Source organism: Tribolium castaneum, chromosome 1 (assembly GCF_031307605.1).
Source record: "Tribolium castaneum strain GA2 chromosome 1, icTriCast1.1, whole genome shotgun sequence".
NCBI classification, from domain to species: Eukaryota; Metazoa; Arthropoda; class Insecta; order Coleoptera; family Tenebrionidae; genus Tribolium; species Tribolium castaneum.
Genome location: NC_087394.1, coordinates 32,882,768 through 32,906,720, shown reverse-complemented (window position 1 = coordinate 32,906,720; position 23,953 = coordinate 32,882,768). Strand labels below are relative to the sequence as shown.

The 23,953-nt window shown below is 33.1% G+C and overlaps 6 protein-coding genes and 1 long non-coding RNA gene across 10 annotated transcripts; 3 read left to right on the top strand and 4 right to left on the bottom strand.

Annotated features, from left to right (window-relative positions):
- Positions 1-1,909: 1,909 nt before the first annotated feature.
- Positions 1,910-2,445, bottom strand: LOC135267942 (uncharacterized). Its single transcript, XR_010336374.1, has 2 exons — positions 2,286-2,445; positions 1,910-2,229 (listed from the first exon to the last, which is right to left on the bottom strand). It is a non-coding gene; the product is annotated as an uncharacterized LOC135267942 (long non-coding RNA).
- LOC658172 (dorsal root ganglia homeobox protein) lies at positions 1,917-5,285 on the top strand. The gene is made up of 3 exons (XM_964581.4): positions 1,917-2,207; positions 4,598-4,712; positions 4,869-5,285. The coding sequence occupies exons 1-3, from the start codon at positions 2,001-2,003 to the stop codon at positions 5,123-5,125; spliced, it is 579 nt and encodes a 192-aa protein (XP_969674.1). The 5' UTR covers positions 1,917-2,000; the 3' UTR covers positions 5,126-5,285.
- A 111-nt stretch (positions 5,286-5,396) lies between these two features.
- On the top strand, positions 5,397-10,899 carry Hexo2 (Hexosaminidase 2). 3 transcript variants are annotated; one of them, XM_064357630.1, is made up of 8 exons: positions 5,397-5,591; positions 5,788-5,845; positions 7,791-7,869; positions 7,921-8,106; positions 8,161-8,700; positions 8,747-9,298; positions 10,397-10,592; positions 10,641-10,899. In XM_064357630.1, exons 2-8 carry the CDS (start codon positions 5,839-5,841, stop codon positions 10,860-10,862), a joined length of 1,782 nt encoding a protein of 593 aa, XP_064213700.1. In that variant the 5' UTR covers positions 5,397-5,591; positions 5,788-5,838; the 3' UTR covers positions 10,863-10,899. The 3 variants fall into 3 exon arrangements, with proteins under 3 accessions (XP_064213700.1, XP_008200272.1, NP_001092298.1); XM_008202050.3 differs by having other exon boundaries at positions 5,397-5,845; positions 7,794-7,869; NM_001098828.1 differs by lacking the exon at positions 5,397-5,591 and having other exon boundaries at positions 5,759-5,845; positions 10,641-10,897.
- On the bottom strand, positions 10,889-13,020 carry LOC658321 (uncharacterized protein). The gene is made up of 8 exons (XM_964723.4): positions 12,696-13,020; positions 12,456-12,640; positions 12,186-12,309; positions 11,942-12,130; positions 11,605-11,895; positions 11,335-11,556; positions 11,044-11,292; positions 10,889-10,994 (listed from the first exon to the last, which is right to left on the bottom strand). Exons 1-8 carry the CDS (start codon positions 12,792-12,794, stop codon positions 10,902-10,904), a joined length of 1,452 nt encoding a protein of 483 aa, XP_969816.2. The 5' UTR covers positions 12,795-13,020; the 3' UTR covers positions 10,889-10,901.
- A 991-nt stretch (positions 13,021-14,011) lies between these two features.
- On the top strand, positions 14,012-18,761 carry l(2)k01209 (lethal (2) k01209). Of its 2 annotated transcripts, none has more exons than XM_015977672.2 (8): positions 14,012-14,230; positions 14,419-14,594; positions 14,640-14,810; positions 14,857-15,134; positions 17,198-17,521; positions 17,576-17,831; positions 17,880-18,025; positions 18,073-18,761. In XM_015977672.2, the coding sequence occupies exons 1-8, from the start codon at positions 14,175-14,177 to the stop codon at positions 18,391-18,393; spliced, it is 1,728 nt and encodes a 575-aa protein (XP_015833158.1). In that variant the 5' UTR covers positions 14,012-14,174; the 3' UTR covers positions 18,394-18,761. The 2 variants fall into 2 exon arrangements, with proteins under 2 accessions (XP_015833158.1, XP_969877.2); XM_964784.4 differs by having other exon boundaries at positions 14,013-14,230; positions 14,458-14,594.
- mtTFB1 (Mitochondrial Transcription Factor B1) lies at positions 18,756-22,288 on the bottom strand. The gene is made up of 2 exons (XM_008202059.3): positions 21,466-22,288; positions 18,756-18,979 (listed from the first exon to the last, which is right to left on the bottom strand). Exons 1-2 carry the CDS (start codon positions 22,286-22,288, stop codon positions 18,807-18,809), a joined length of 996 nt encoding a protein of 331 aa, XP_008200281.1. The 3' UTR covers positions 18,756-18,806.
- Positions 22,289-22,290: 2 nt separating this feature from the next.
- Ccdc56 (Coiled-coil domain containing 56) lies at positions 22,291-22,551 on the bottom strand. The gene has a single exon (XM_008202058.3). It carries the CDS (start codon positions 22,549-22,551, stop codon positions 22,291-22,293), a length of 261 nt encoding a protein of 86 aa, XP_008200280.1.
- Positions 22,552-23,953: the final 1,402 nt, after the last annotated feature.

Genomic DNA, 23,953 nt, shown 5'->3' with positions numbered 1-23,953 from the left:
TCAGAAGACATGGAATTATTTTGAATACAACACAGCAATCATAGCTTAATTAAACTGTTGGTGGAACTAACCTGCCCCCTTTTCTATTTCGACATGACGAGTATTCAGCTCTGTATTGTGAGCCTCTACCCCGACTTTATTAATTACTGAACTTGATGTTGTGACGCAGACCATTGTCGGGAATCTGATTGTCATATCACATCAGCAGGCTCGTTGACATCGCACATCTGTGCCAACTTTTGATGAATACAATGCACAAATTAAAGAAAACCTAACACGCAACAAAAACTGTAACAAATGTAAGCCACACAAGAATTAAAGACGTGTGAACATGCAGGATAATCCCATTTTGGGAAAATCTTACCTGCTTTCAATTCAAAAAATGTGAAAAAAATATAATTGTGAAAATATAAAAACACCAACGTTGCATTCCACCAAATTATTTTTTTTAATAAGATTGATAAAATTGTAAAATAGTTACTAATGATTAGATCTCTCATTGAAAGTATAAAGTATAGTTTTTGTAGTTTTGAAACAGCTAATAATAGTAGGTACTCATTAGGACAGGATAATAATAAATTAAAATTATGAGAGAAACATTAGAATGACTGACGTAGGATATGCTTATTTTTGTTAATTTAACCAGATGAGACGTAAAAATTAGGGTAAAACATTTTTTCCTTTTTTTGTTTTCGTCTCTCAATTATTTTCATTCATTTACCAAGTGCTCGATCTTCTCTTACCCTTTTCGCACATTTTTCTTCAAAGAAAATACTTTGATAAATGTTAAATTAAATCATTATTTACTCAAGATGTTATCATGTTTATTATAGTGGAAAAGATTTTGTAACTGTTGTCAGAAAGTTTTGAAAAAAATTATAATATAATAATAATAAAAGAATCTACTACTAAAAAATGCATTCTTTATTTTTTAAGAAACGTAAGAAAAATAACACTTGCTACTATACATGTTTAACAAAACGACTAATCTTTAGTTTATTTACCATATAATCTCAAAGTTTTAAGTTTGAGTTCCGTACTGTCGTCATTCTGCTGTCAATTTAATATTCCATTAATATTTTATTATTATGAATAACTGACTAAAGTTTTTAATGTTGTATATTTGTTGTTCGTTGTAAAGTTAACAATTTGTAATTTTTGACGTCTTTTGTAAGAATTCCTTTGAAATAGGATCGAAACCCGGATAGGAGATAATAAAAACATTTTTTTGTGGTTTTTCGTTCATACTAAAAATTTACAGAATCTCCACCATACATATTTAACTGTAGTATTAATTTCCAACTCCACACAATATGTTTATCATTTCCAAAATGATAATTTTTAGAAAAAACTTTTTTTTTCTTTTGAAGTTTTACAATAGATAACAAACATTTCTTTTGATTGCTTAAATTTTGTTTTACTTTTTTTAAATGAGATCTGTAGACACCTGGGTACTAATTCTAAAAAGGGGTACTTTGACCTACATTACAAAATCTAAGATTTTAATTCAGTTAAGAAAAAGATGTACGAACGTTGTGCAAATGAAAATTTTGAAGACATTATTGTTTTCTTTCATTTTTGTTGTATTTTCAATAAAAAAGTTTCATCTCATTAGTAGTAAAAGAGGCCGAACAAAGCTTCGGAAAAAATGTGCGGCCCATTGTCTTGTACACATTTATTTTGTATATTTTTTATTGTAACAAATTGTATGGGCCAATTTTCGCGTGTACCGAGTAAATCAATAAACATCCGTAAAAAGCGCTTCTTGTCTTCTTTTTTGTAAATGAACATTTCAGGTAAACAACCAATAAAAGCATTATTTTATTAAGCAGATACGTCTGCGCGAGCGTCTCAACGCCTTTTAGGCGTCCCTATAGGACCAATGAAAATAAATCGGGGTGGAGCGTCATTTAATTTCTATAACAACATGCAATTCAGATTCACAGTATGAACTTAACAGCGTTAAAGTAAACTCATAAAATAATCAAAATTGAGATAAAATGGCTGGACCATATTTATCACCCCTGCCGGGTGATTTGCTCACTGAATACATGTTTGGTCGAAGACGACAAAGAAGAAATCGCACCACGTTTAGTCCGCAACAGTTGCAAGAACTCGAAGCACTTTTTCAAAAGACGCATTATCCCGATGTTTTCCTTAGGGAGGAGGTCGCGCTGAGGATCAGTTTGTCGGAAGCACGTGTCCAGGTGAGTTTTTACGTAAGAAATACTATTTAAAAAATATGAACATGTACATTATTTAAAGGTATACCGCAAAAACCTTACAATGTCCAATGTGTTAAAACATTTTATCTTCTTTCTTCTTGTTCTTATCGGTCGATAGAAGTGTGAAAAACAATCGATAATAAAATAAAACAAGTCAGCAGTACGAGTATTACATTGTTTTTCCTATCATTACTGAATACTAAAATCCTTAATGGATTATCTTTCTAAAACATCAAAAAAACAAAAAGTAATATTACAATTAAAAAATGTGAAGGTACAAAGGCACAACGTTGCTAATAAATAACAGTTTAGTTCATTTCCAGTTTAACGATTACCTTTTCAGTGAAATAAACGTTGTCCATTCTCCCGCTTTCTAGGTACAAAATATGTAATACCAACTATTTTTTTTACTAATTGAAAAAGTTTTATCTCCAGATGTGTTTAAAGCTGATTAAATTAAAAACCACAGCTTATAACTTAATATTAATTATAATTAATTTTATAATTTGTTTTATAATTTATTTTATTCTTCGACACTGTCAAAATTTATAGTTTTTCTCCTGTGTAAGAAAGTTTTGACAACTGTTTGTCATTTCTCAGTACGAAACGTCAGATTATTTTTAACAAATTTAAAGCAATTTTAAGCCTTACGAGTCTATTTCGAAGAAGAAAATGTTGTATTCAACTCGTTTTTGTGTAAATAGGTTCATTTATTTCGTCTCGTGGATAATAAACCACTCGTTTTCACTCGTGGTTTAAAAATCCACTCGTGAAATAAAGCGTCCGATTTACATTAAATAAGTAACTATTAGTTTCACTTATGCAAGATATGATATTGATATTGATATTGATACCTAACAATAATAGCAACAATATTTTATAAAAAATAGTGGAAGATTTAATTGAATCTACTTCCACTAGCTTTTCACCTGGGGCTTGCTTAGGGTTGACAAGAGGAAAGAGTGCATTTTTCTCTTTCCACCGCCTTAATTTTTTTTGTTAATTTTTAATTTCTACATTTAAGTGTTTCTACAGTTTGTCTGCGTAGATTTATATTGGAAAATATCAAATTTTTAAATTAAAAAATGTGTTTTTCCAAGGAATTAAGCAGAAAGTAATTTATTTTTCTTGTACTAAAATCTTTAAATTTATTTTGATTTTTTTTTAAATCAACTTTCAGTTTATATTTTTCGAGTAATTTCATTTTTACCTTTTTACAATAAAAATATAAAATAATACATAGTTTTATTCGCTAATAACTAAAAAGTAACAATCTCTCTATAATACCCGAAAAACATCTTTGCAATAACATAAAAACATTTTCAGTTATTAGCTATTATTATTATTACCTGCCGTATTTTTTCATGCTCATAAATAAATTAACTAATAGACAGAGCACATCTTCAAACTACAACTTAATTTCATCAAAACATTGTTAGGTAATGATTTAAATCGTATTTGAAATGACCAACAACTAAAACTGGGAAATTACGTACCTACCAGTTTTTTTTTTGGTTCTCTACTTTGTAACGAAAATTTATTAATTTGAATTCATGGTTTCTTATACCTGGTATTTTACGCAAAAGTTAAAAACATTCAGGATATCTAACCCCTGATAAATTTTATTCCAAAATTTTAGCTTCTAAGTCCGTATTTTAGTGAAGGGAATTGGTTTACTAAGAATTGGGTTACGGTCGAAAACTACAATTTTTTTTTATTTTTTCTAAAAGCTCAAACAAAATACAAGCAAAGCAAAGAAACGGCAAAAGTATATAAAACTAATTAAAAATAAATGAAATACGCTAAACCAAGAAATCAAATGGTAACCAGATTTTTTTTATTTAACTGTTTACTGAAACCCAACCTATAATAATTTTTATACTTTAAAAAAAATTAAAATAACTATAAGATATACTTACTGTAAAACTACTACTTATTAAAAACAACATATATAATACGAGGATTAGAGTGTAATTATAATTAATTAAACACAATAACTAGACAATTTTTGCACAATTTTTTTAACTTTAAGTAGGTATTTTTTTGAATTACTGGTTGGTATAGTAATTTTTGAAATTATAGCAAAACCATGTTTGCTTACAACATTTCTAGTTTAATTAAATTTGCTTCCAAAAAAGGCAAAAGGCAATAAGTAAAATTTCATCAAATCAAGCCACAGGTTAATTATTGAAAGAAGTAGGTACAAAGAACCTATTATTTTTTTTTGATCAGTCGTGTGATTTTTTTTATTTTGGCAGTACAATATAATGTTTGCAAGAATTTATTTAGCAACTTATGATTATCTATTTCTTTAAATGTTTAAGATAGTCTTATTAGAGTCCCACCCTTTCATTTACATGTATTTATTTAAGGTTTGGTTTCAAAATAGGAGAGCAAAATGGCGAAAACAAGCTCGCTTGCAACTCCTTCAAGACGCTTGGCGAATGCGGTGCCTAGGCATTACTCCTTCTCCCCTAATCCTTACAGGTAAATCCGACTGACTCACAACTCATAAATATCTTAATCTTAATTGTTTCATGCACAAAAAACTAGTCTCGCATTGTAAAAACTTGTTCCGCCTGCTATTGTAAATAAACAAATTAATTCGTAGAATTTAATTTTTGTTCACTATTCATTATTTAGGCCGACCGAACGCTCCTCCATTGCCGGGAGAGCACCAACCACCTGAAAAGCTGCCAGAAGGCTACCCAATCATGACTCCCACTTTACCACCCCCATGTCCGTGCTCGCCTGGGACGGAAAGTGCAAGCCCTTCAAGCCTACGAAGCTCAAGCCCTAGCCCTTTGTCACCGGGAGGACCCGACGACCTTTCCATGTGCAAAAATCCACCTCGTATCGAACATCCCGACACAAATACCGGACAATTGCTGAACAATTAGTTTGGGAAAAATTACAATATTGTTTAATGTGTTTAAAAGAAAAAGAGTTGATTTAGGTACTAGAACATGTTTTGGAAATTCGTGTTAATTTTTTGTGCAATTGTAGTGGTTATAGTACATGTAGATTAGTTCTATCACAAACATGACCAATTGAACTAACTGCTGGGTATGTTATTAATCTGTCCCCTTTCCACGTCCACATCAAAATTTATTGCAACAATAAAAGCGACAAAACAACTAAGCCAAAAACGAAGCTGTGAAACCAGCATTCCAAAAATAGTCCGTTCTAAAATAAACACATCTTTGTTGATCCTTAAATTAGTTTCTTTTAATGAGTGTAATCGGTCCTGTTTCAGTGTACCAGTGTGTGATTATCACCAACAAACTCATTGTAAAATTCATTGTTGTGGGTGTTAAAGTAGGAAGCAAATGACCCTCCAGTCCAATTAACAAAATGTAACGTTAGGTATTTGATATTCTCGCAGTGTAAATCCGTACTGATTTCATAAAATAATCCCGCATTTAAATAATGTTATAAAAAGAGCGTTTTCTGAATACTAATGAACACAATTAACCGTCACTTGAATTTCCTCTTCTGATATGAACTGCGTGCGCAGTAACTTAGATGATAGCACTTTGATTATGTTTCTCACATTTTTAAGATTGGAGAATTGTGTTATTCACAGAAGGTATTCCCACACATAAAAATCAACATGAAGGGTAAGTGCAATTAATTTTTTAATTTAATAAACCAAACTTTGTTGCTAAAGAGTGTGTGGAAGTTGAATAGCCTTACATGAATCAGTGAGTGAAGACAAGTTTTTTTAAACCTTGTACCTTTCATTAAAACAAATGGTGTTTTAAACATAAACCAAATTAATAGTTGGTGACTAGCATAAAAACACTTATCCGGTTATGCGTAAGAAATATAGAAAAAAACACGTTTTGAGTAAAATTATATTACATGCTGCTGTAAATCACCAAAAATTGGTGAAACAAATTTTTATTTTGAAGATTGGTCGACTTGTTACTAAGCATTTATAAATTTTTAATCGTGTGTAGTACTTAATTTTTTTATCGGTAACAGTACTCGAAAATTATTCTGATGTGATTAAAAACAACTAAATGAATATACAAACATTTTAAACGTGTTATTTAGAAAAAACTCATGTGCTAAATAAACGTAATTTAATATTTTCAATATAGAAACAAAAAGCAATTTATTGTCGTTTGTAGAGAAAATTCATTTTCGAAATATTTAACAACATGCACAATTAAATACATAAAACAAAGTAAAACACACTTTACGTAAAAATATCTAATAATAAAAACAAACATATTTATGATAATGGTGGTCTTTGAATGTTGTATTTTTTAGTCTTGATAAGTGGCCAACGAAAATAGCCGACAGCACAAAAAGGAAGTTTGTTATTTTGGACCTCAATCAAAATCAAATAAACAATAAACATAATCGTAATAATCTAATTGTTAGACTGTTATCTGTATCTCTATACTTAATAAAATTAAATAACAAAAATAAAATTTATCTATTCTTTATTATATAATTAAGTAGATCAGTCCTTGGATAAGTCAAATTTTTTTCTTAAAACTGTGAAAACAATATGATTCTGGCTAAACTTTTTTAAGAAATGTAGGTAACCTTTGAAAAATTATCAAAAAAAATTAGCATATTTTCACATTATAAAAATATACAGTAAAAAAAAACGGTTTTAACGAACACACATGCACTTTTCTCACGTTTTAGGAAACAAACATTTATGGTATTGCAGAAATATTTCAAAAGTAATATATACTTCGAAAATAGCTAAAATGTTAAGTAAATAAATAAAACATTTGTCATATTATCATAATATCATAGATTAGGTAATTATTTATTTCCTGTATCTAATCCAAACTTTAAAACTCATTTATCTTGAAAATTATGCTATTAATAAGTTATAACAAACAAATTCTGAAGTCCTTTGGTTAATCGTTATAACTAAGTTCCACTGTGTTACTCAGAAAATAGAATACTTTTGGACTATTTTCAAAAAAACCTTAGAGGAAACTTATATGAATGACAAAAAAAAATAGGAAGCTTTCAATTTGAATAAATCCTGTGTTGATGTAAATTTTGATTTATGTTTAACGGTTAGATCAGTTTACGAATTTTTTGCTTGATATCTCACAATCACACATTGTTAAAACAATTAAATTTCTGATTTTTGTACGAAAATGAAGGCATGAGGTAGTTCTTATTCAAAGAAATGCATTTTTGAGATTTGATTTGATAGAACACTAAAAGATTTAAAATCAGTAATATAATAATGATTGTGATAAAACCACGAAATGGGAAAACATTTTTACACAACTTTGAAAATCAAAAAAGAGTATTTACCTAGATTTAATTTCTTCATTAGGTTCTGTGCTTGGCTACTGTAGTTTTTAAGTCATTTTATTATAAAAGAAGGTTTCTTATATAGCAATAAATGAAGTGAATAAACCGATTACTTTCTTGAAAAATAAATGAAAAATAAAAAAAAATGTTAAACCAGCTGTTTCAAAAAAAACTAAAATGAGTAAAGAAGGCAGTGAAAAACTGACTTTTCAAGGAACTAATCTTGCAGCCAAATGCTCAAAAAACGTAATAATTTTTGGTTCATAGTAGGTTCCTTTACCTTCCTGGCAATATGGCTCTATTTAACAGCAATTTACGTTTCATCTCGAAAATCAGATAGCGGGATGTAAGTCAGCACTATATAATAATTAATTTCGACTGATTTGTTACTTTGTAGTTGGTACTGGCAATGTAACACAGACGAGGAAACCTGCACAAGAATTTCAAGCACTGTGAGCAGAAACACAGATACGTATCCTACTTTAGAAACATGTAGACTGGTTTGTGGCAAATATGGGGCGCTATGGCCCCAGCCAACAAGTGTTACTAAAATTAGTAGCACCTTATTGAAGTTTCCTTATCGGTAGTAACGTCCCACATTTGCTTAATTTTAAAACAATCAAAAAATTATTTCCAGTTCTATAAAGTTTAATATCCCGGATGAGAAAAACGAAGTTAACGATTTTCTCCGCGAAATATCTTGGATTTTCCTTGAAACAGTTGCAAATGAGAATACGACAAACTGTCCCGAACAAAAAAATACAGTAACAGTCACTTTCACAGTACAATCGGATGATACAACCCTTAATTGGGGAACGAATGAGAGTTATAATCTAGACCTAACAACAACAGGAAATCAAATTGGGGTTCAAATATCTGCTCCTACAATTTTTGGAGCGAGACACGGTTTGGAAACATTGTCACAGTTGATGGATGTTTACCCAAATAATGATGGGACGAAATGTTTGGTGGTAACAGACGAAGCGTCAATTTCTGACGCCCCTTTTTTTCCACATAGAGGATTGTTGCTCGATACTGCCAGAAATTTCTTAACAGTTTCCAAGATAAAGAAACATATCGATGGAATGGCCGCTTCGAAACTAAACGTCCTCCACTGGCACATAACTGACTCGCAAAGTTTTCCCTTGGAGTTGCCTCAGCTTCCAAACATGACAAAGTTAGTTCGCCTTTTTGTGTGTTTGTTTTTTTTAAGACAATTTTAGATTCGGCGCTTATTCGAGTGATAAAATTTACCACCCTGAAGATATTACCAATCTTCTAGGCTATGCTAAATTGCGAGGAGTTAGGATTATAATAGAGATTGACGCCCCCTCCCATGCTGGTAATGGTTGGCAGTGGGGCCCCGATGCAGGTCTTGGGAACCTGTCCGTTTGTATCGACCAACAGCCCTGGAGGTCGTACTGTATCCAGCCCCCTTGTGGTCAGTTGAATCCAATTAACCCCAACGTTTTTGACGTTTTAAAGCTTTTGTACAACGATATTGTTAATATGCTTCCAAAGGGGGAAATTTTTCACATGGGGGGTGATGAGGTTTACATTCCGTGTTGGAATGCAACGCCTGAAATTATTACTTATCTCGAGAAAAATGGGAAACCTAGGACCACAGACACATTTCTGGATTTGTGGTCCGATTACCAAAACAAATCGCTTGCTGCGTTTGATTTCGTGGCACGGAATAGTGACACACCTATCATTCTATGGACGAGTCATTTGACCCAAGCTGATGTTATAGAAAAATATCTTTCAAAGGCCAGGTACGAAAAACTGAGTGGCGGTTTATAAACATTTATTTTTAATCAATATTAAGATTTGATCACTGACAACAATATGTTCTTGGTGTTTTAACCAAAGTTCTATGCATTCAAAAATTTTGAGGCAAATTTGATCCTTGGATCTTCACAATTACTATTTTTTTAGAACTTTTAAAATTCAGATTTTTTTCATGAATTCAAAGTCGGATCAGACCGAGAGACCGTTTAGTTAAAAAAAATGTGTACAACTAACTCCAAAACCAACAAAAAATCCAGTAAGTGTAAAAAATAACACCAAAATTAGTAATTTAAATAATCCATAATAATTACAAATTAATTTCAATAATCCTTAATTAATTTCGATAGTTTTTAGAAATAAAACGTTTATTTTCTATTCCATGCAATCTTGGATTGTAACTCCAAAAAGAATTCCAGTAAATTCAATAATCCACAGTAATTCCAGAATAATTACAATCATTTCAAATTAATTTCTGTACTTAATTCCAAATTATTCCGACAGTGCTAAAAAATTAAACACATTTTTTATACCAAGTGCTTTGAGATAATTCCAAAAAGAATTAGAGCAATTTCAAATAAAGTTCAGTAACTCGCAAATAGTTACAGTAATTCACAAAAATAATTGGTGTAGTTCTGTAAATTTTAAAAGTAATGTAAATCATAACCCAATTCTTCCAAATTATTCCAAGCGATTTTAATAAAATTGCAAAAACTGAACTAATTCTAATTCCAAAAAAATACCAGTAATTCCAATAATTTACAATAATTATTCCAAAGTAATTCCGATAGTTCATTAAAATTCAAAGTATTTTCCATTCAAAGTAATCCCGTGTAATTCAAAATAAAAATATTATTGCCAAAAAAAAATTCCATAAATTTTAAAGATAATTTTAATGATTGCAAAATACAGTACTCCCAGGCAATTTCTATTAAATTTCAAAAATTTGTATAGGTATAGGTACATAATTTCAATGTAAACGGTCAAAAGATCGAAACTATAATTTTACAAAAAATCAAGCAATTTTCAAAATATTTGAGTGTAAATGCTTGTTATGGTGATTTTATTTGTGACTTTTTTGCCAGATACGTTATACAAACCTGGGTTCCCGCAAGTGACAATTTGCCAACCTTGCTCCTAGAATTAGGATACCGGATAATTGTGTCAACTAAGGATGCATGGTATTTAGACCATGGGTTTTGGGGTACTACTGAATATCACAACTGGAGGGTTGTTTACAATAATAAAATTCCGACTGGAGATGGGGCTCTGGGTGGAGAGGTATTTTCTGATTTCCTGATTTTGTAAAAAAATAAAAAATTGGTTTAGGTGTGTATGTGGGGTGAATATGTGGATGACAGTTCCGTGGAGTCAAGAGTATGGCCAAGGGCTGCAGCTGCAGCTGAACGACTTTGGACCAATCCTAGCGATTACGTAAAACAGACCGAACGAAGGTTTTATAGACACAGGGAACGACTGGTAGCCAGAGGCATTCATGCTGAAGCTCTGGTCCCAAGGTGGTGTTACCAAAATGAGGGAGAATGTTGGTAATGGAAACATTTTTTTAATACAATTCATTTGCATTTTATTTTATTTTATTTCCTCAAACGCTTTGTCCAGAACATGGACTGTATAATCAGCATCGTTTTTGGTAATACACATTGGTGGTTTAATCCTTATCACCTGGAAATTACATTTTTAGTTTTAACAACCAATAAAAAAATTCACTGACGTTTCCAAAAAGACCGCCTTTTCCGATTATCAAACCCATATCTCGTGTCTTTTCCCACATTTTCATGAACCGTTTGCTGTCTAAAGGAGAGGCATTTTTATCATCTTCAACAAGCTCAACCCCTAACATTAACCCCTTTCCTCGAACGTCCCCAATTATTGAATGTTTCGCTTTCAACTTCTCCATTTCTTTGAGAAAATACGTCCCAATTTCGAGACAATTTTTTTGCAACTGTTCTTCCTCAATTATCTAAAAGCACAATATAGCACTGAAAAAAAACTCCCTACATACATCCAAAACGGTAATTCCCACAGTGCAAGCCAAGGGGTTTCCCCCAAAAGTGTTAAAATGCATCGAACTGGCAAGAGCTTGCGCAATTTCAGGCCGTGTCACAACTGCAGCCAATGGAAACCCATTACCCATACTTTTGGCCATTGTGACAATATCGGGCTCAATTCCGTGCATTTCAAAGCCCCAGAAATGCTCACCTGTGCGACCAAATCCAGTTTGCACCTAAGAAAAATTTTTAAAAAATAGTATCTTAATTTTTTAAAGTGGCACCTCATCTGATATAAAAAGCCCTCCGTGTTCCTTCACTAGCTTATAAGCACCCTTAATGTACCCCTTGGGGAACTGAACCGTCCCTCCAACCCCCTGGATTGACTCGGCAAAGAAGGCAGCCAAGCCCCCTGGCCTAACATTGTACTTGAAAATGTCTCGCAGTTGCTCCAGATATTTATCTTTAGCTTCGCAATTTTCCACCGAGCAGGAGCAAGACCTCGAGGTCTGGATGGGGCTATCGCGGCAGTGGGTGCCCCCCCAAAGGCCCCGATAAACGTCCGGGTTCATAATCTAAATTCAAATTAAAGAAATTGTTTTAAGGAAAAATTAGCAATACATTGTGAATGCCAGGCGCTTGAGGCACTTTGTACTTGTACCCCGTGTTTGAAGTTAGCCCCATTGTTTGGTAAGTCATCCCGTGGTATGCGTTTTTGAGAGTTACAATATCGAAATTTTTTGTGTAACTTCGGGCCATCAGAACCGCCAAGTCATTGGCTTCGGAACCGCTATTGACGAAGTAAACGACCTGTGAGTAATTGATTTGAAAATTTTGGTAAAATAGCATAGTTAGAGGGGTGGACCTTTAAATTGCCGGGAAATTTTTCCGTTAAACGCACGGCGTATTCGTGGATTTTTGGGTGGAAGTAGACGTTAGACACATGCGTTAATTTCTGTATCTGTTTGTGTAGAGCCTCGGTTATTTTTCTGAAACATCAAGCAATAAAATTTTTTGATATCGTGATAGTGACATTGATCATCTGTATGTTTTTGTTTGGAAAGGTCAAGCATATGTAACAAAATTTCCATATCATACATAATCTACATTTTAAATTATTATTACAACAACTCACGGATGACTGTGGCCCACAGAAACTGTGCAAATTCCGCCAAACATGTCGAGATATCTTCTTCCGTTTATATCAAACAACCACTGCATGTGCCCTTGATGGAAGGCCAAAGGGCTTCCGTAATACGTGGTTAAGGCTGGATTCAACCTTGTTTTCCGTATTTCCGACATTGTTTCAAACGATGGGCCCTTAAAACATAAACTTGGGTGATTTTTTGTTAGTTGAAATTTAAAATTCACTTACCGTATATTTTTGGGGTACAAAGTCACATTTTGGCATGGATGAATACATTCTTAAAATTGTTGAACACTTCATTATCTTATTCAATGATAGTTGAATCATTGTCGCAACTGTGGCTATTAGAAAAACTCAAGACAAAACGAACAATACAACTGGCACTAGTTAAATGAATAAATAAAAATGTATATTTGCGGCATAGGCATAGCTATATTATCATATAATGTGTTGTGAAGCTTAATGTGAAATAAATGAAGTGCTCATGTTTGACTTCCAAAATATTTTTAATGTTTGCAACGATAAAGAATTTAAATAAAAACAAAGAATTATTTATTGCGAATCTTTCAACGTTTAAGGTTTGAATAAACGTACAAAATTATTTGCACTGGTAATAAGGGGACAATTATTATAAAACCAAAAAACAGTAATTAAGCAAAAGAATAATATGCCATTCGTCATTATTTTAAAAATAATTATTTTATCAAGCAATTATGACGTAAATAAATTATTACTTTTTTTATCTTTTATCATGTCTATAGCCTTCTAGAGCGAAAATTAAAAAAAATATCGCTTTCCAAATACGCATTTTTCCAATACGTTCAAGGTTGTATTATAAGGATTGTTTTCAAATATTTTACAAAAAACAATAAACAGATGAAGTAAATTTAAACACAAATCAAAGTGTTGTTTAGATAAAAAAATCTCAACTTTTGACATATTTCAAATCTTTAATAGAATTAAGTTTTTAATACTTTTGCTCAGTTTAAAACTGATTAAAACTTAAAAATGGAAAGACATTACATGTATTTGTAACTTAAAACAAATTTTCAAATAACACATTGTGAATGAAAAAAAAACAGTTTTCCTGACCAGTTAAACACGATGTTTTATAAAATTCAGTGAAGAATTACAGTTTTTATTTATTTTTTTTATTCCTCGTCAGAGAAATTGATTTTTTTCTATCTTGTTGCACAGCTATTGATTAACTCGTTGTACAAGTAAGTATTATTTTTGGAAACATTTTTTAGTGTCTTTTTTAGGCGCAAGTTTTTCGGACAGTTATATGAAACACCTTGTATGTGTATCGCCTCATTTTTAAATGTGCTTATGCAACCAGTAATTTAATTATGTAAGTGCATTGCTTGTAAACGTAACCCGTGTGACATGCGCAAGAATGCAAGATTCAAATTAATACAAAAGATTACGGAGGACTTCACGATAAATGCTAATTTTTTTATTAAATTTAATTATTGACAAAAAATGCAAATCCGATTTGACCAAATTCCGTTTTTCTCATTTTTTTTTTTAATTTGGCGTTTGCGACAGTTGGAGACCATACTGCCATCTGCTGTTAACGTCAATTTTTAAGAAATTTGTGTGTTTGTAATTCCAAGAATTTTACTACTGTTAGAGCATTCAATCAGTGAAGACATTCATTAAAAATTAATTAGTTAAATTTGTCTTCGTTGTGATAATTTTGCTACAATGGCAGGGAAAATAATTAACATTTTCGACCCCCCGTCCTCTGCGAGTTCAGAAAGGTAAGCAATTAAAAATAAACGAATAATTTGGCCGAAACGCGTACCAGCAATTGATACTTAATAAACATGTACCGTACAAATTACTCTATCGTCTAATTTTAGTCGTAAAATTATAAAAACATTGTTCCAAATCTTCACGTGGCGAGCTAACCTCCAGCAAAAAATGAACATGCATTTTCTTTATTTAGTCAGCATTTTAGTAATAAATCTATTTGCAAAATCAAAAGCGATGTTGGCGAAACTCAGGCGGATTTTTCTGAAGTGTTTCCCGACTGCGAAGGGGATGAGGAGAAAAGCGGCGATTTTTACAACACTCCAGCTTCGCCTATTACAGTTCCCTACTGCCCGAGGCCCCCATCCACAGGTAACACCCCTCACGTCAAAGCCACAGCTAATGCCCCCTTGCCAGGGTCCCAAAAATCCCCAAGATCCCGGAGACAGCGAACCACGTCTCTGAACCAATCGTCAAAGAAATCAGCTGCAGAGTCGATGATTCGCACGCAACACCGCACGATCTACACAGCGGGCAGGCCCCCGTGGTACAACAGTGAAGGTCAAAAGGTAGAGCCTCTGATCATAGGTGAGTGCAGGGTAAAAAAAAATTTCGTTTAAAATATTGATCACAGGAATTTGTGGTGGAAGTGCCTCAGGGAAAACGACAGTGGCTGAGAAAATCATAGAGGCTTTGGGGGTTCCATGGGTCACTTTGCTCAGTATGGATTCGTTTTATAAAGTCCTAAATGAAAAACAGCGCGAGATAGCCAATAGAAATGAATATAATTTTGACCATCCTGACGCTTTTGATTTTGATCTCTTGTTCAGCACTTTACAGAGGTTGAAAGAAGGGAGGAAAGTTGAGGTCCCGATTTACAATTTCGTGACGCATGCACGTGAAAGTAGGACGGTAAGTGATTATTTTGCTACAGGGTGGCCTTTTTAATTGCTCAATAAAATACATGGCTGGTTTTGAAGGTTTATCCTGCATTGCCTCCTTAATTTTGAAATTTTTGAGCAATTGTAATTACGTAAATTTATAGAATTTTAAATAAAAACAATACCAAAAAAACAAACAAAAAATACAACATACAAATACAAATTACAACATAGCAACTGCACTTTTCTGAGGTCATATCTGTCATAAAACTATACTGCGCCTCTAATAAAATTAATGATGAAAGTGGATTGTGATTCTGAAATTAAGTTGTCAGTATTGCATATAATATATTATATGTAATAATAGACAGTGTTATTATTGAAAAAAGTTGAGACAGAGATATAAAAATGTTAACTCTTCCTATAATTTTAATATTCAATTTTGCCAACTTAATTTTAAATTTGTAAAACGTTATAATTGCAAAAATAAAGTTACTTTTTGACAGAAAATTTGATGCAATAATGAAAATAATTATGCTGTCATATGTTTGACGTTTTTTTTACAAAACAATATATCAGAGTTTACGTTTATAATTAACAGTGATCAACTAATATGAGGTATCTTCGAGTATTTGATAAACTGTTGTTGACTTGGACTAAAAAAATAAAATAAGAAATAGACTGTTTTAAAATGCTCTTTAAATTACTCTTAAGACAAATCAATTGATCTTTAAACTTGGCATAATCGGTGAGACATGAAAAATACAATAGAAATTAGCAGTCCATTATAAATTATTTTATTATTTGTTGACACATTTTGTAAAACAAATAAACGCAGTAACACTGCTATATCTATCTACTTAAAGGTTAATTTTATCTTTCAATTTCCTGGTCAAATCAATTAAAATGTCAAAGTCTAATTGGTACTTTTGTACATTACATAAAGCTAATTTATACATTGGGTCAAGGATTTGCTCCTGAATTTGAGAAAAAAGGCTGTGGCCATGATAAACATTGGTGGTATTTTCACTGACAAAAGATAATGCTTAAATTAGCACTTGGACATTCCTTTTTTTAACTGATATGCCTGTGGATATGCACAATATTTTTTATTCGGAAAATAATTACTAGTTATTTTTTAATAAAAAACTAAAAATGCCTGATCTGATATTTTTGATCTTAGTCCTAAGTTCTTTTGATAAAAACCAAACAAACTTGTTGCAATTTTTATTTTTCAAACGACGATTATAGCAAAATAATAATTTCATTAAAAATCTATAAAAAAGTCAATTTCCATTGTAAAGAATAATATCAACAGCCATAATCTATATCGAATTTTATACAGGTGCGTGTTTGCAACAATTTTCTTACTAGTTTCCTCAAATCTTGATCAAAAAACAGTCAAATCGGCATGAAATGGCTCCAAAATCACGATTTTCGGTTTAGTTACGTTGAAATAAGTTGATTTTCAATTCTGGTTTTCAAGCGAAATAAGCATTTCTTTGATTAAAACGTTTTCAGCGAAAATAATGCGTTTTGAGCCGAGGAATCATTGAAAATCCTAACGGAACCACTTAAAAAAATTACGGTCTGAGCTTTTCTCAAGCAAATTCATAACGGAGAAATCGTGGAAAATCAAAGTATTTAAACAGATATGTTGTAAATTACTGTTTACGGCGAAAAGATCATTTGAGTTAATGCCAGATAACAACCAACTTTTATTATTAATTGCGTTGATTGTTTTTTCGAAGATAAATGGTGTCTGGGTGGTGGAATTTGCGCAATTACTTATAAGAAATTGAGGGAGTTTTTCATAACGAAGCTGGTTTGAGGAAAATTCAAGAAGGAAAAGTACAGCAAAATGTAAATCTAAATCGTATGATTTGTTTTTAATTTTGACTCTAGCTTAAAAAGGGTGAGACACCCACAGAAGACGTAACTTATTTTTTGAATTTTTATTACAATTTTCATGTTTCTTGGTCTAAATAACCCTAAAACAACCCATTAAGACATAAAATACGAACAACATAATTACAAAATTGCGGAAACAGTAGAGTTTCCTAGATTTTTCACACGTAATTGGTTCAATTTCAGAAAACCATGTACGGAGCCAACGTTATAATCTTTGAAGGAATTTTCTCGTTTCACAACCCGAAAGTGCTCGAAATGTTAGATATGAAAATCTTCGTTGACACCGACGCAGATGTACGTCTAGTCCGTAGATTAAGAAGAGACATTAGTCAAAGAGGCAGAGACTTAGATGGCGTTCTTAAACAATACTGTGGCATGGTCCAACCATCATTCAACCATTACATCGCCCCTTTAAAAGTCCACGCCGATATAATCGTTCCAAGAGGCGGAGAGAACGAAGTTGCCATCCAACTTATAGTCCAACATGTTCACACCCAATTGCAGTTGGTGTATAATCTAACACTTTAAATTGTTTTTTTACTAATCGACTTTAACCAACAGCGCGGGTTCAAATTAAGGGAAGAACTGGCACAAATTCACGCCAGGTCTGGCCAACCTAGACCTGACACTTTAAAACTGCTGCCAACCACACCACAAATCAGGGGACTCCACACCTTCATCAGGAACAAAGACACACCAAGGGACGAGTTTATTTTTTACAGCAAACGTCTGATTCGGCTTGTGATTGAATACACTTTATCCTTGATGCAATTCAATGAGAAAATAGTAGAGACACCTCAAGGCGTACAATATAAAGGTGAAAAAATATTTTCGCCAACTGTTGCTTGAATGATTTATTTTTCAGGGAAACGAATGGCGACTGACAAAATCTGCGGTGTCTCGATTTTACGCGCCGGTGAGACAATGGAGCAGGCTGTGTGTGACGTGTGCAAGGATATCCGAATAGGGAAAATTTTAATTCAGACTAATTTACAAACAGGAGAACCTGAGGTAATTTAATTAAAAATAAGTCCAAACTTGGTTACGTTTTGTTCCAGTTGTATTATTTAAGACTTCCCAAAGACATCAAAGACTACAAAGTCATTCTAATGGATGCGACTGTGGCCACAGGGGCTGCAGCTATGATGGCGATCAGAGTTTTGTTGGATCATGACGTTCCAGAGAGCAACATACTTATAGTGTCTCTACTGATGGCAGAATCTGGGGTAAATTCGATAGCTTACGCGTTTCCGAAAGTCCAGATCGTTACCACTGCTATTGACCCGGAAATCAACGATAAGTTTTATGTTCTTCCCGGGATGGGGAATTTCGGGGACAGGTATTTCGGAACTGAACCGTCAGACGATTTGCTACAATAATTCCAACTCAATCATTTGAAAATGACCAGCACAACTGATGGGTAATTCTGGACAATCTATTATTTTTTCCTGTTATTTTATCTATTTAATTGCCATAGTGAAAACCATTACCAATATTGTTATGAGTAACAGTACTTAATGCTTATAAGGCTGTGTTTCCTAGTTATTAATTATTTAAAAGGTTACTGTACATAATACAAGTCATCGTCAACGTTCCTTTAAATATGAAGAAAATCATATTAAATCTTTCGGGTGCACCATTTTATCATGGGTGCTGGCTATAGTTGGTTAGTATTTTTAAACCAAGTCTGTATTAAAATGATTTTATAATTGTATTTGAATTGTGAGAATAAAACTGCAACTTGAAATTAATTTTTATTAATCAACACTAAACAAATGACTAACAAACCAGACTACCCAGCAACAACATTCAACTTTTTAGGGGCTCTAAAGTCGTAGCTTTCAATTTCGGGGTCTTCCTCACAGATTACTTTGTAGGCGTAGCAAATGCGGGCGAATTCTTCGTTTGATATTTCGAAAGGGCGAATTCGTGAGTCGACATCAGCCAGAGCAAACAGTTTAACAGCTGGAAAAACAACAACAATATTAAAGTTTATTATGAATTATTAAAACAGTGCTGGTTTGTACATGTGGCAAATTTTGAGGTCTACAAATAAATCCAAATTATCAGTAATCAGCAGTGTGAGGAAATCTTATGGGCGAAGGTTAGTGCATGGGCGCGCGCTTGCAGTCCGATAAACCTTTAAATCGAAATGTTGTGGAACAGATTGCATTGTTGATATAAGTTAGGAAAGAGTATTAAAAAATGTTTAGACAAAGAATTTTTTGTTTCAACCCTCGCGAAGGGACTGAAAAGACGTTTTAGCTAAAAACACCTAAAATTTGACACATTTTGCGTTTACATACTCATATCTTTCTTCTGGATAAAGCTAGAAATTCCGTTTTTTTTGCAAACAAATTTTCAATAAATGCAGATTTATACGTAGTTTAACAAGGTTGAGTTTTGATAAAGGGAAACCAAAAAAATTACATTTTCTTGTAACGTTGCATAATTGTGTAGTGAAATTTTCGAGATGCGAGAAAGTTTTTTAATTTAAAAGATACACTCCCACATAATCGAGACGAAATAAAGCTAATACTTGAAATAAATTTTTGGTGCAAGAATCATTTCGTTATCTGTAAGACTCACCAAGTTATTGCAATTTAAAATTACTGCAAAATGCGCCTGAGGTGAAACCGAACCGTATTTCCCTCTGAAGCGTGTTCATCGCCTTTGATAACATTTCGAGAGATAAAAATCGTAATTTGTAAATAATTAATGTCACTTGTCTATTAATATTATACCTTTACTTTTAACCGCCCTAACTCTCTGTTAATTTTAATAATATCTAAAAAGTCAAAAGAACATTTTTATCTCATGTACTTATTTAAAAAGCATAAAAGTGACCCAGTAGAACTAGATTACGAAATTGTAATTCATTTCAAAGTATTCTTTGGTGTGACATTAATATTTTTTCAATTATTTACCATTTTTAGCCCTTGAAATGTTTTCAACCACACCACGTTTCAAAGGGAAATGCGCTGCGATTTCACCTCGAGCACATTTTGTAGATAACTAAATAATCCTTCTTTAAAGTCCCTTTTTAAAAATATACAAATCGTAACGTTTCTGACGAATCAACAATTGTAGTTACACGCTGGGGTACTTGGTTAGAAGCAAATGTCTAAAAATTTTAATCAATTAAAATCATTTGTTTATTGCTTTAAACGACGATGCACAAAGCATTAAATAATGTAAAACTTTAGTTTTAACCACAAATTTAGTTTCTCAACTTAATTTTATTGAAAACAATTTTTAAAATATTCCAACTACGATCAAATTTCTAGAAACGTAAAATTTAAAATTATCCATTACAGTTGAGAAATTTGAGTCTACGTTGATAGAGTTAAAATCTGTAGAATGGTCATTACAAGATAAATTTTATGCAAAAATTGCAGTTGTTACTAGAAATCCCGATTTTCTAGTTTTAAAACAAATAGCGAATAATGTACCACCTTCGACATATTTTGCATTAGCACCAAACTTTTTATTTACTCCTGTAACCAGCTGTGATGTAGAAAGATCTTTTTCGAAATTCAGAGATATTTTAACCGCAAAACGGAATCAGTTTTCGAGAATTTAGAAAGAATCACAGTTATTCAAGCGTATTTCTCAGAGAAAATGATTAAAATATTTTTGTTTAGTTTTTAAATTTAATTTCCACTGAATTAAAACGCAACATGTTCAAAATGTAATAGTGACTTACGCTCCCCTGTATTAAACATCTTCATTGGTGTCCATGTAAGATTGAGGAAATGATGAAGTTATTTTTTAACGATTATGTCAAATTAGGTGCCTTGTCAGGGTTTGAACTAGCCAATCAGAAGCTGATATTAGCACCTATTTTAAAATTGGTTAAGAAAATAATCTCAACAAATATACCGCAGTCTTAATAAATTAGCGACTATTTTATTGCCACAATTTTTCTTGGGTACTCCGTAATTATAATAAAACAATAATATTTATGTTTTAATTAGATTTTTGTAAGCGACCGGTAACATTAATTGTATAAACCCCAAGTAAACTACGCCAATGTACGCGCTGTAACGGACCATTTCATCAATAAATATGAACATCGCGAGAGCGCTACGACGAGTCGGCTGAACGGTTGTGGCCTCATGGCCACCCCATAAAATTTCCTCAGACTGGTAATCAGTGTACAATTAAAGCAGAAAAATGGCCAGAAATTACGTAAATAACACTACTTAATGAATTTGTGGAATTGCAAATTATATATAAATTATTAGGCAGTGCCCCCGCTTTACATCCTCCAGTAAAAGTGTTCCTAAAATACAGATGAATATTAAAATACCAATATCCCTAACTTTTTTGAATTTATTACAATTTATAATTAGAGTAGACGTTTTTTTGTTGTTTATGATTGATAAACTAATGCAAACTGAGGGAAAATGTATTTTAACTGAATAATGCCGTTTTTACACTATTTATACCTAGTTCGTCCCGCTTATCCTCTGGGAACAGCCTGCCCCCGCCCTTGATGGACCACTTTTGCCGCATATTGAAGACAGTCCTGAGAATTTTCTCAACCGTTTTAAACGGTAACTTCACCAACGGATGCTTCTTAGGAACCAGTGTTACAACCCCGACATCAACATCCGGTTTGGGGACAAAAGCCCTCCCTGGAATAGTGAATTTGTGTTCCACATCGCACCAGAACTGGCACATTACAGAGAGTCTGCATCTCTGTTCATGAGTCACTGGAGCGACAATCCTTTCAGCAACTTCCTTCTGGAACGTCAAGGTCATGGTAGAGCGCCCAAAACTCCAAGCCGACCTTTGCTCCGAAATCGCATGTAACCACCGGATAATCAAATTCGTTGAAACGCTGAAGGGCAGATTGCCAATGAGGTGAATGGGGGGCGGGTAGTCCGTCCACTCGCGTGCAGGAGCGCCCGCAAAACCCTCCTCGAAATTAAAATCCCGGATATCCTGAATTTTAATCCCCATTTTGACGTGACTCTGACTCGCTTCTTGAAGCAACTCCAAGATGGGCACAAATCGGGGGTCCTTTTCCACCACGATGAGCTTCTTGGGGCACTTCCTGATGATGGACCGGGTTATACTGCCGGGCCCAGGGCCCACTTCACAAACATAATGATTCCGAATATTTCCAGCCGCTTTAACGATTTTGTCGGTGATTCTTTCGTCCAAAAGAAAGTTTTGCGATAGCTGACGTAACGCCCTTAACTTATACAACTTAATTAAGTCCCTCACTGTGGGCAAGGGGGGTAACCTAAGATTGGCCGCTGCCATTACTACTTTGCTGATTCTGTTACAGTGGTTGGGATTTCAAAATCGTCGAGGAAGTTTTCTTGTCGCACTGCCCAAATGGAATAGCCGTAAATGCCCAAGACTGCAGTTCCAAGGAGGCTAACAGTGATCAGGTTTTTGCGGCGAAGGGTTTGCAGTTTTCGGACACGGTCCAAATTCTGCTTTTCCACGAATTTTATGAAGTCGATATCGGTTTGTTTCAGTTTGGTGCGGTCAATTTTGGGCATGCGATCACTCTCTGACATCGTAAATATTAACTGTTTTGGGGATTTGTGCAAAAAAGTGCGGACATAACCTCGAAAGTTAATTAATGTCTTTTTTGGTCTGTGGTTAATGTCACGTCAATGGCACAGTATCAGAGCTACCAACACTAAACATTTTTCGCTCTTAACTGTTTTCGGACGAACGAGACTCGGCGTCAAATGCAATTCGGGCGAATTGTTTATTTGGTAAATATTGGAAAAAGCATAAAATGATGCATTTTTTAATGTTTTTAGTGTACAGCTGTGGAAAACAAGGCCCTAAGAGCATACCCTACAAGTTTGGAAGAAAACTACTATTGCGAACATTTTTCGGTTATAGAAAAATCCAAATTTAGAATATTTTACTCGGAATCGGTTTACACAGCACCAAAATAAGTTACAAATTCATTTACATGTAGCCCCACAATGCCGATTTTTTTTTCCGAATTTTTAGTGTATAAAAAATATTAATTTACAGATTACTGTAAACTACTGTTTCAGAGTACAACACACAGATCTTTTTCTAGGTTCCTGTAAAGTAATGTTTGGACACCTGATGGTAAGATGGCACCCAAAATTTTAAAATAAAAAATTGGAAATATAAAACTCGAATTAAAATTTAACAGAATGCAACATAGAAAACACGAAATATTTTCGTTCTTGGTGGAGACAGAAGGGTGGTTCTGCTCTTTTGGAATCCTACAATCCCGAAGGATTTTTTCTGCTCTTCTCATCTCCAACAAGAACGAAAAATCGCATTTTATTAAAAAAAATTAAATATTTTTTTTTAAATCCCAATACTTCTTTAATTCAACTTAAAAAATGGAGTAAAACCAGTCTGCGGTTGTCCGATGAGTGATGTGACTTCTACAAATATCCTTTTTATAAAAATAATAGGGATCATTCCATTCACAGGACTGCGCTGCACTGATGGGCCCCAAGAAGGGCGAAACCGGTCAGAAAAGTTGGAAGAATGGGATTGAAGAATCTATGTTTTTTGTTTCAGTTGAATGTTTCAATAAATATGTTAAAATTTCGAATTTTGTTTTATAACTTTCCCAATTTCTCTAACTTTTTAGAAAAAAGATTCGTATCAGGAAAAAAGTCAAAGACCCCTTTGCGTTCCTGTAATCCTGGTCCGAGCATTATTTTCAAGTTTTGCGAAATTTTAGAAATGGATTTCGTATCAGGATCACAGAAACACAAAGAAGTAAAAAAGTTCAAGATCTCTTCGCGTTCCTGTGATTCTGATACGAAATTCATTTTTAAAATTATGCAAAATTGTTTCATTTCACCTAAAATTTTGGTAAGTGAAAGAAAATTTAGGTGAAATTCAGCAAAATTTTAAAAATGGATTTCGTATCAGGATCATAGGAACGCAAAGAGGTCACGAAATTTTTAGCGC

Coding starts and splice junctions, on each gene's coding strand:
- LOC658172 (XM_964581.4), top strand. CDS start 2,001: ATGGCTGGACCATATTTATCACCCCTGCCGGGTGATTTGCTCACTGAA. Junction 2,208..4,597: donor TGTCGGAAGCACGTGTCCAG/GTGAGTTTTTAC, acceptor TATTTATTTAAG/GTTTGGTTTCAAAATAGGAG. Junction 4,713..4,868: donor TTCTCCCCTAATCCTTACAG/GTAAATCCGACT, acceptor TTCATTATTTAG/GCCGACCGAACGCTCCTCCA.
- Hexo2 (XM_064357630.1), top strand. Junction 7,870..7,920: donor CGAAAATCAGATAGCGGGAT/GTAAGTCAGCAC, acceptor GTTACTTTGTAG/TTGGTACTGGCAATGTAACA. Junction 8,107..8,160: donor TTATTGAAGTTTCCTTATCG/GTAGTAACGTCC, acceptor AATTATTTCCAG/TTCTATAAAGTTTAATATCC.
- LOC658321 (XM_964723.4), bottom strand. CDS start 12,794: ATGATTCAACTATCATTGAATAAGATAATGAAGTGTTCAACAATTTTA. Junction 12,641..12,695: donor TTGTACCCCAAAAATATACG/GTAAGTGAATTT, acceptor TTATGTTTTAAG/GGCCCATCGTTTGAAACAAT. Junction 11,293..11,334: donor TGGGAATTACCGTTTTGGAT/GTATGTAGGGAG, acceptor TTGTGCTTTTAG/ATAATTGAGGAAGAACAGTT.
- mtTFB1 (XM_008202059.3), bottom strand. CDS start 22,288: ATGGCAGCGGCCAATCTTAGGTTACCCCCCTTGCCCACAGTGAGGGAC. Junction 18,980..21,465: donor GGATAAGCGGGACGAACTAG/GTATAAATAGTG, acceptor TTGTTTTTCCAG/CTGTTAAACTGTTTGCTCTG.
- Ccdc56 (XM_008202058.3), bottom strand. CDS start 22,551: ATGTCAGAGAGTGATCGCATGCCCAAAATTGACCGCACCAAACTGAAA.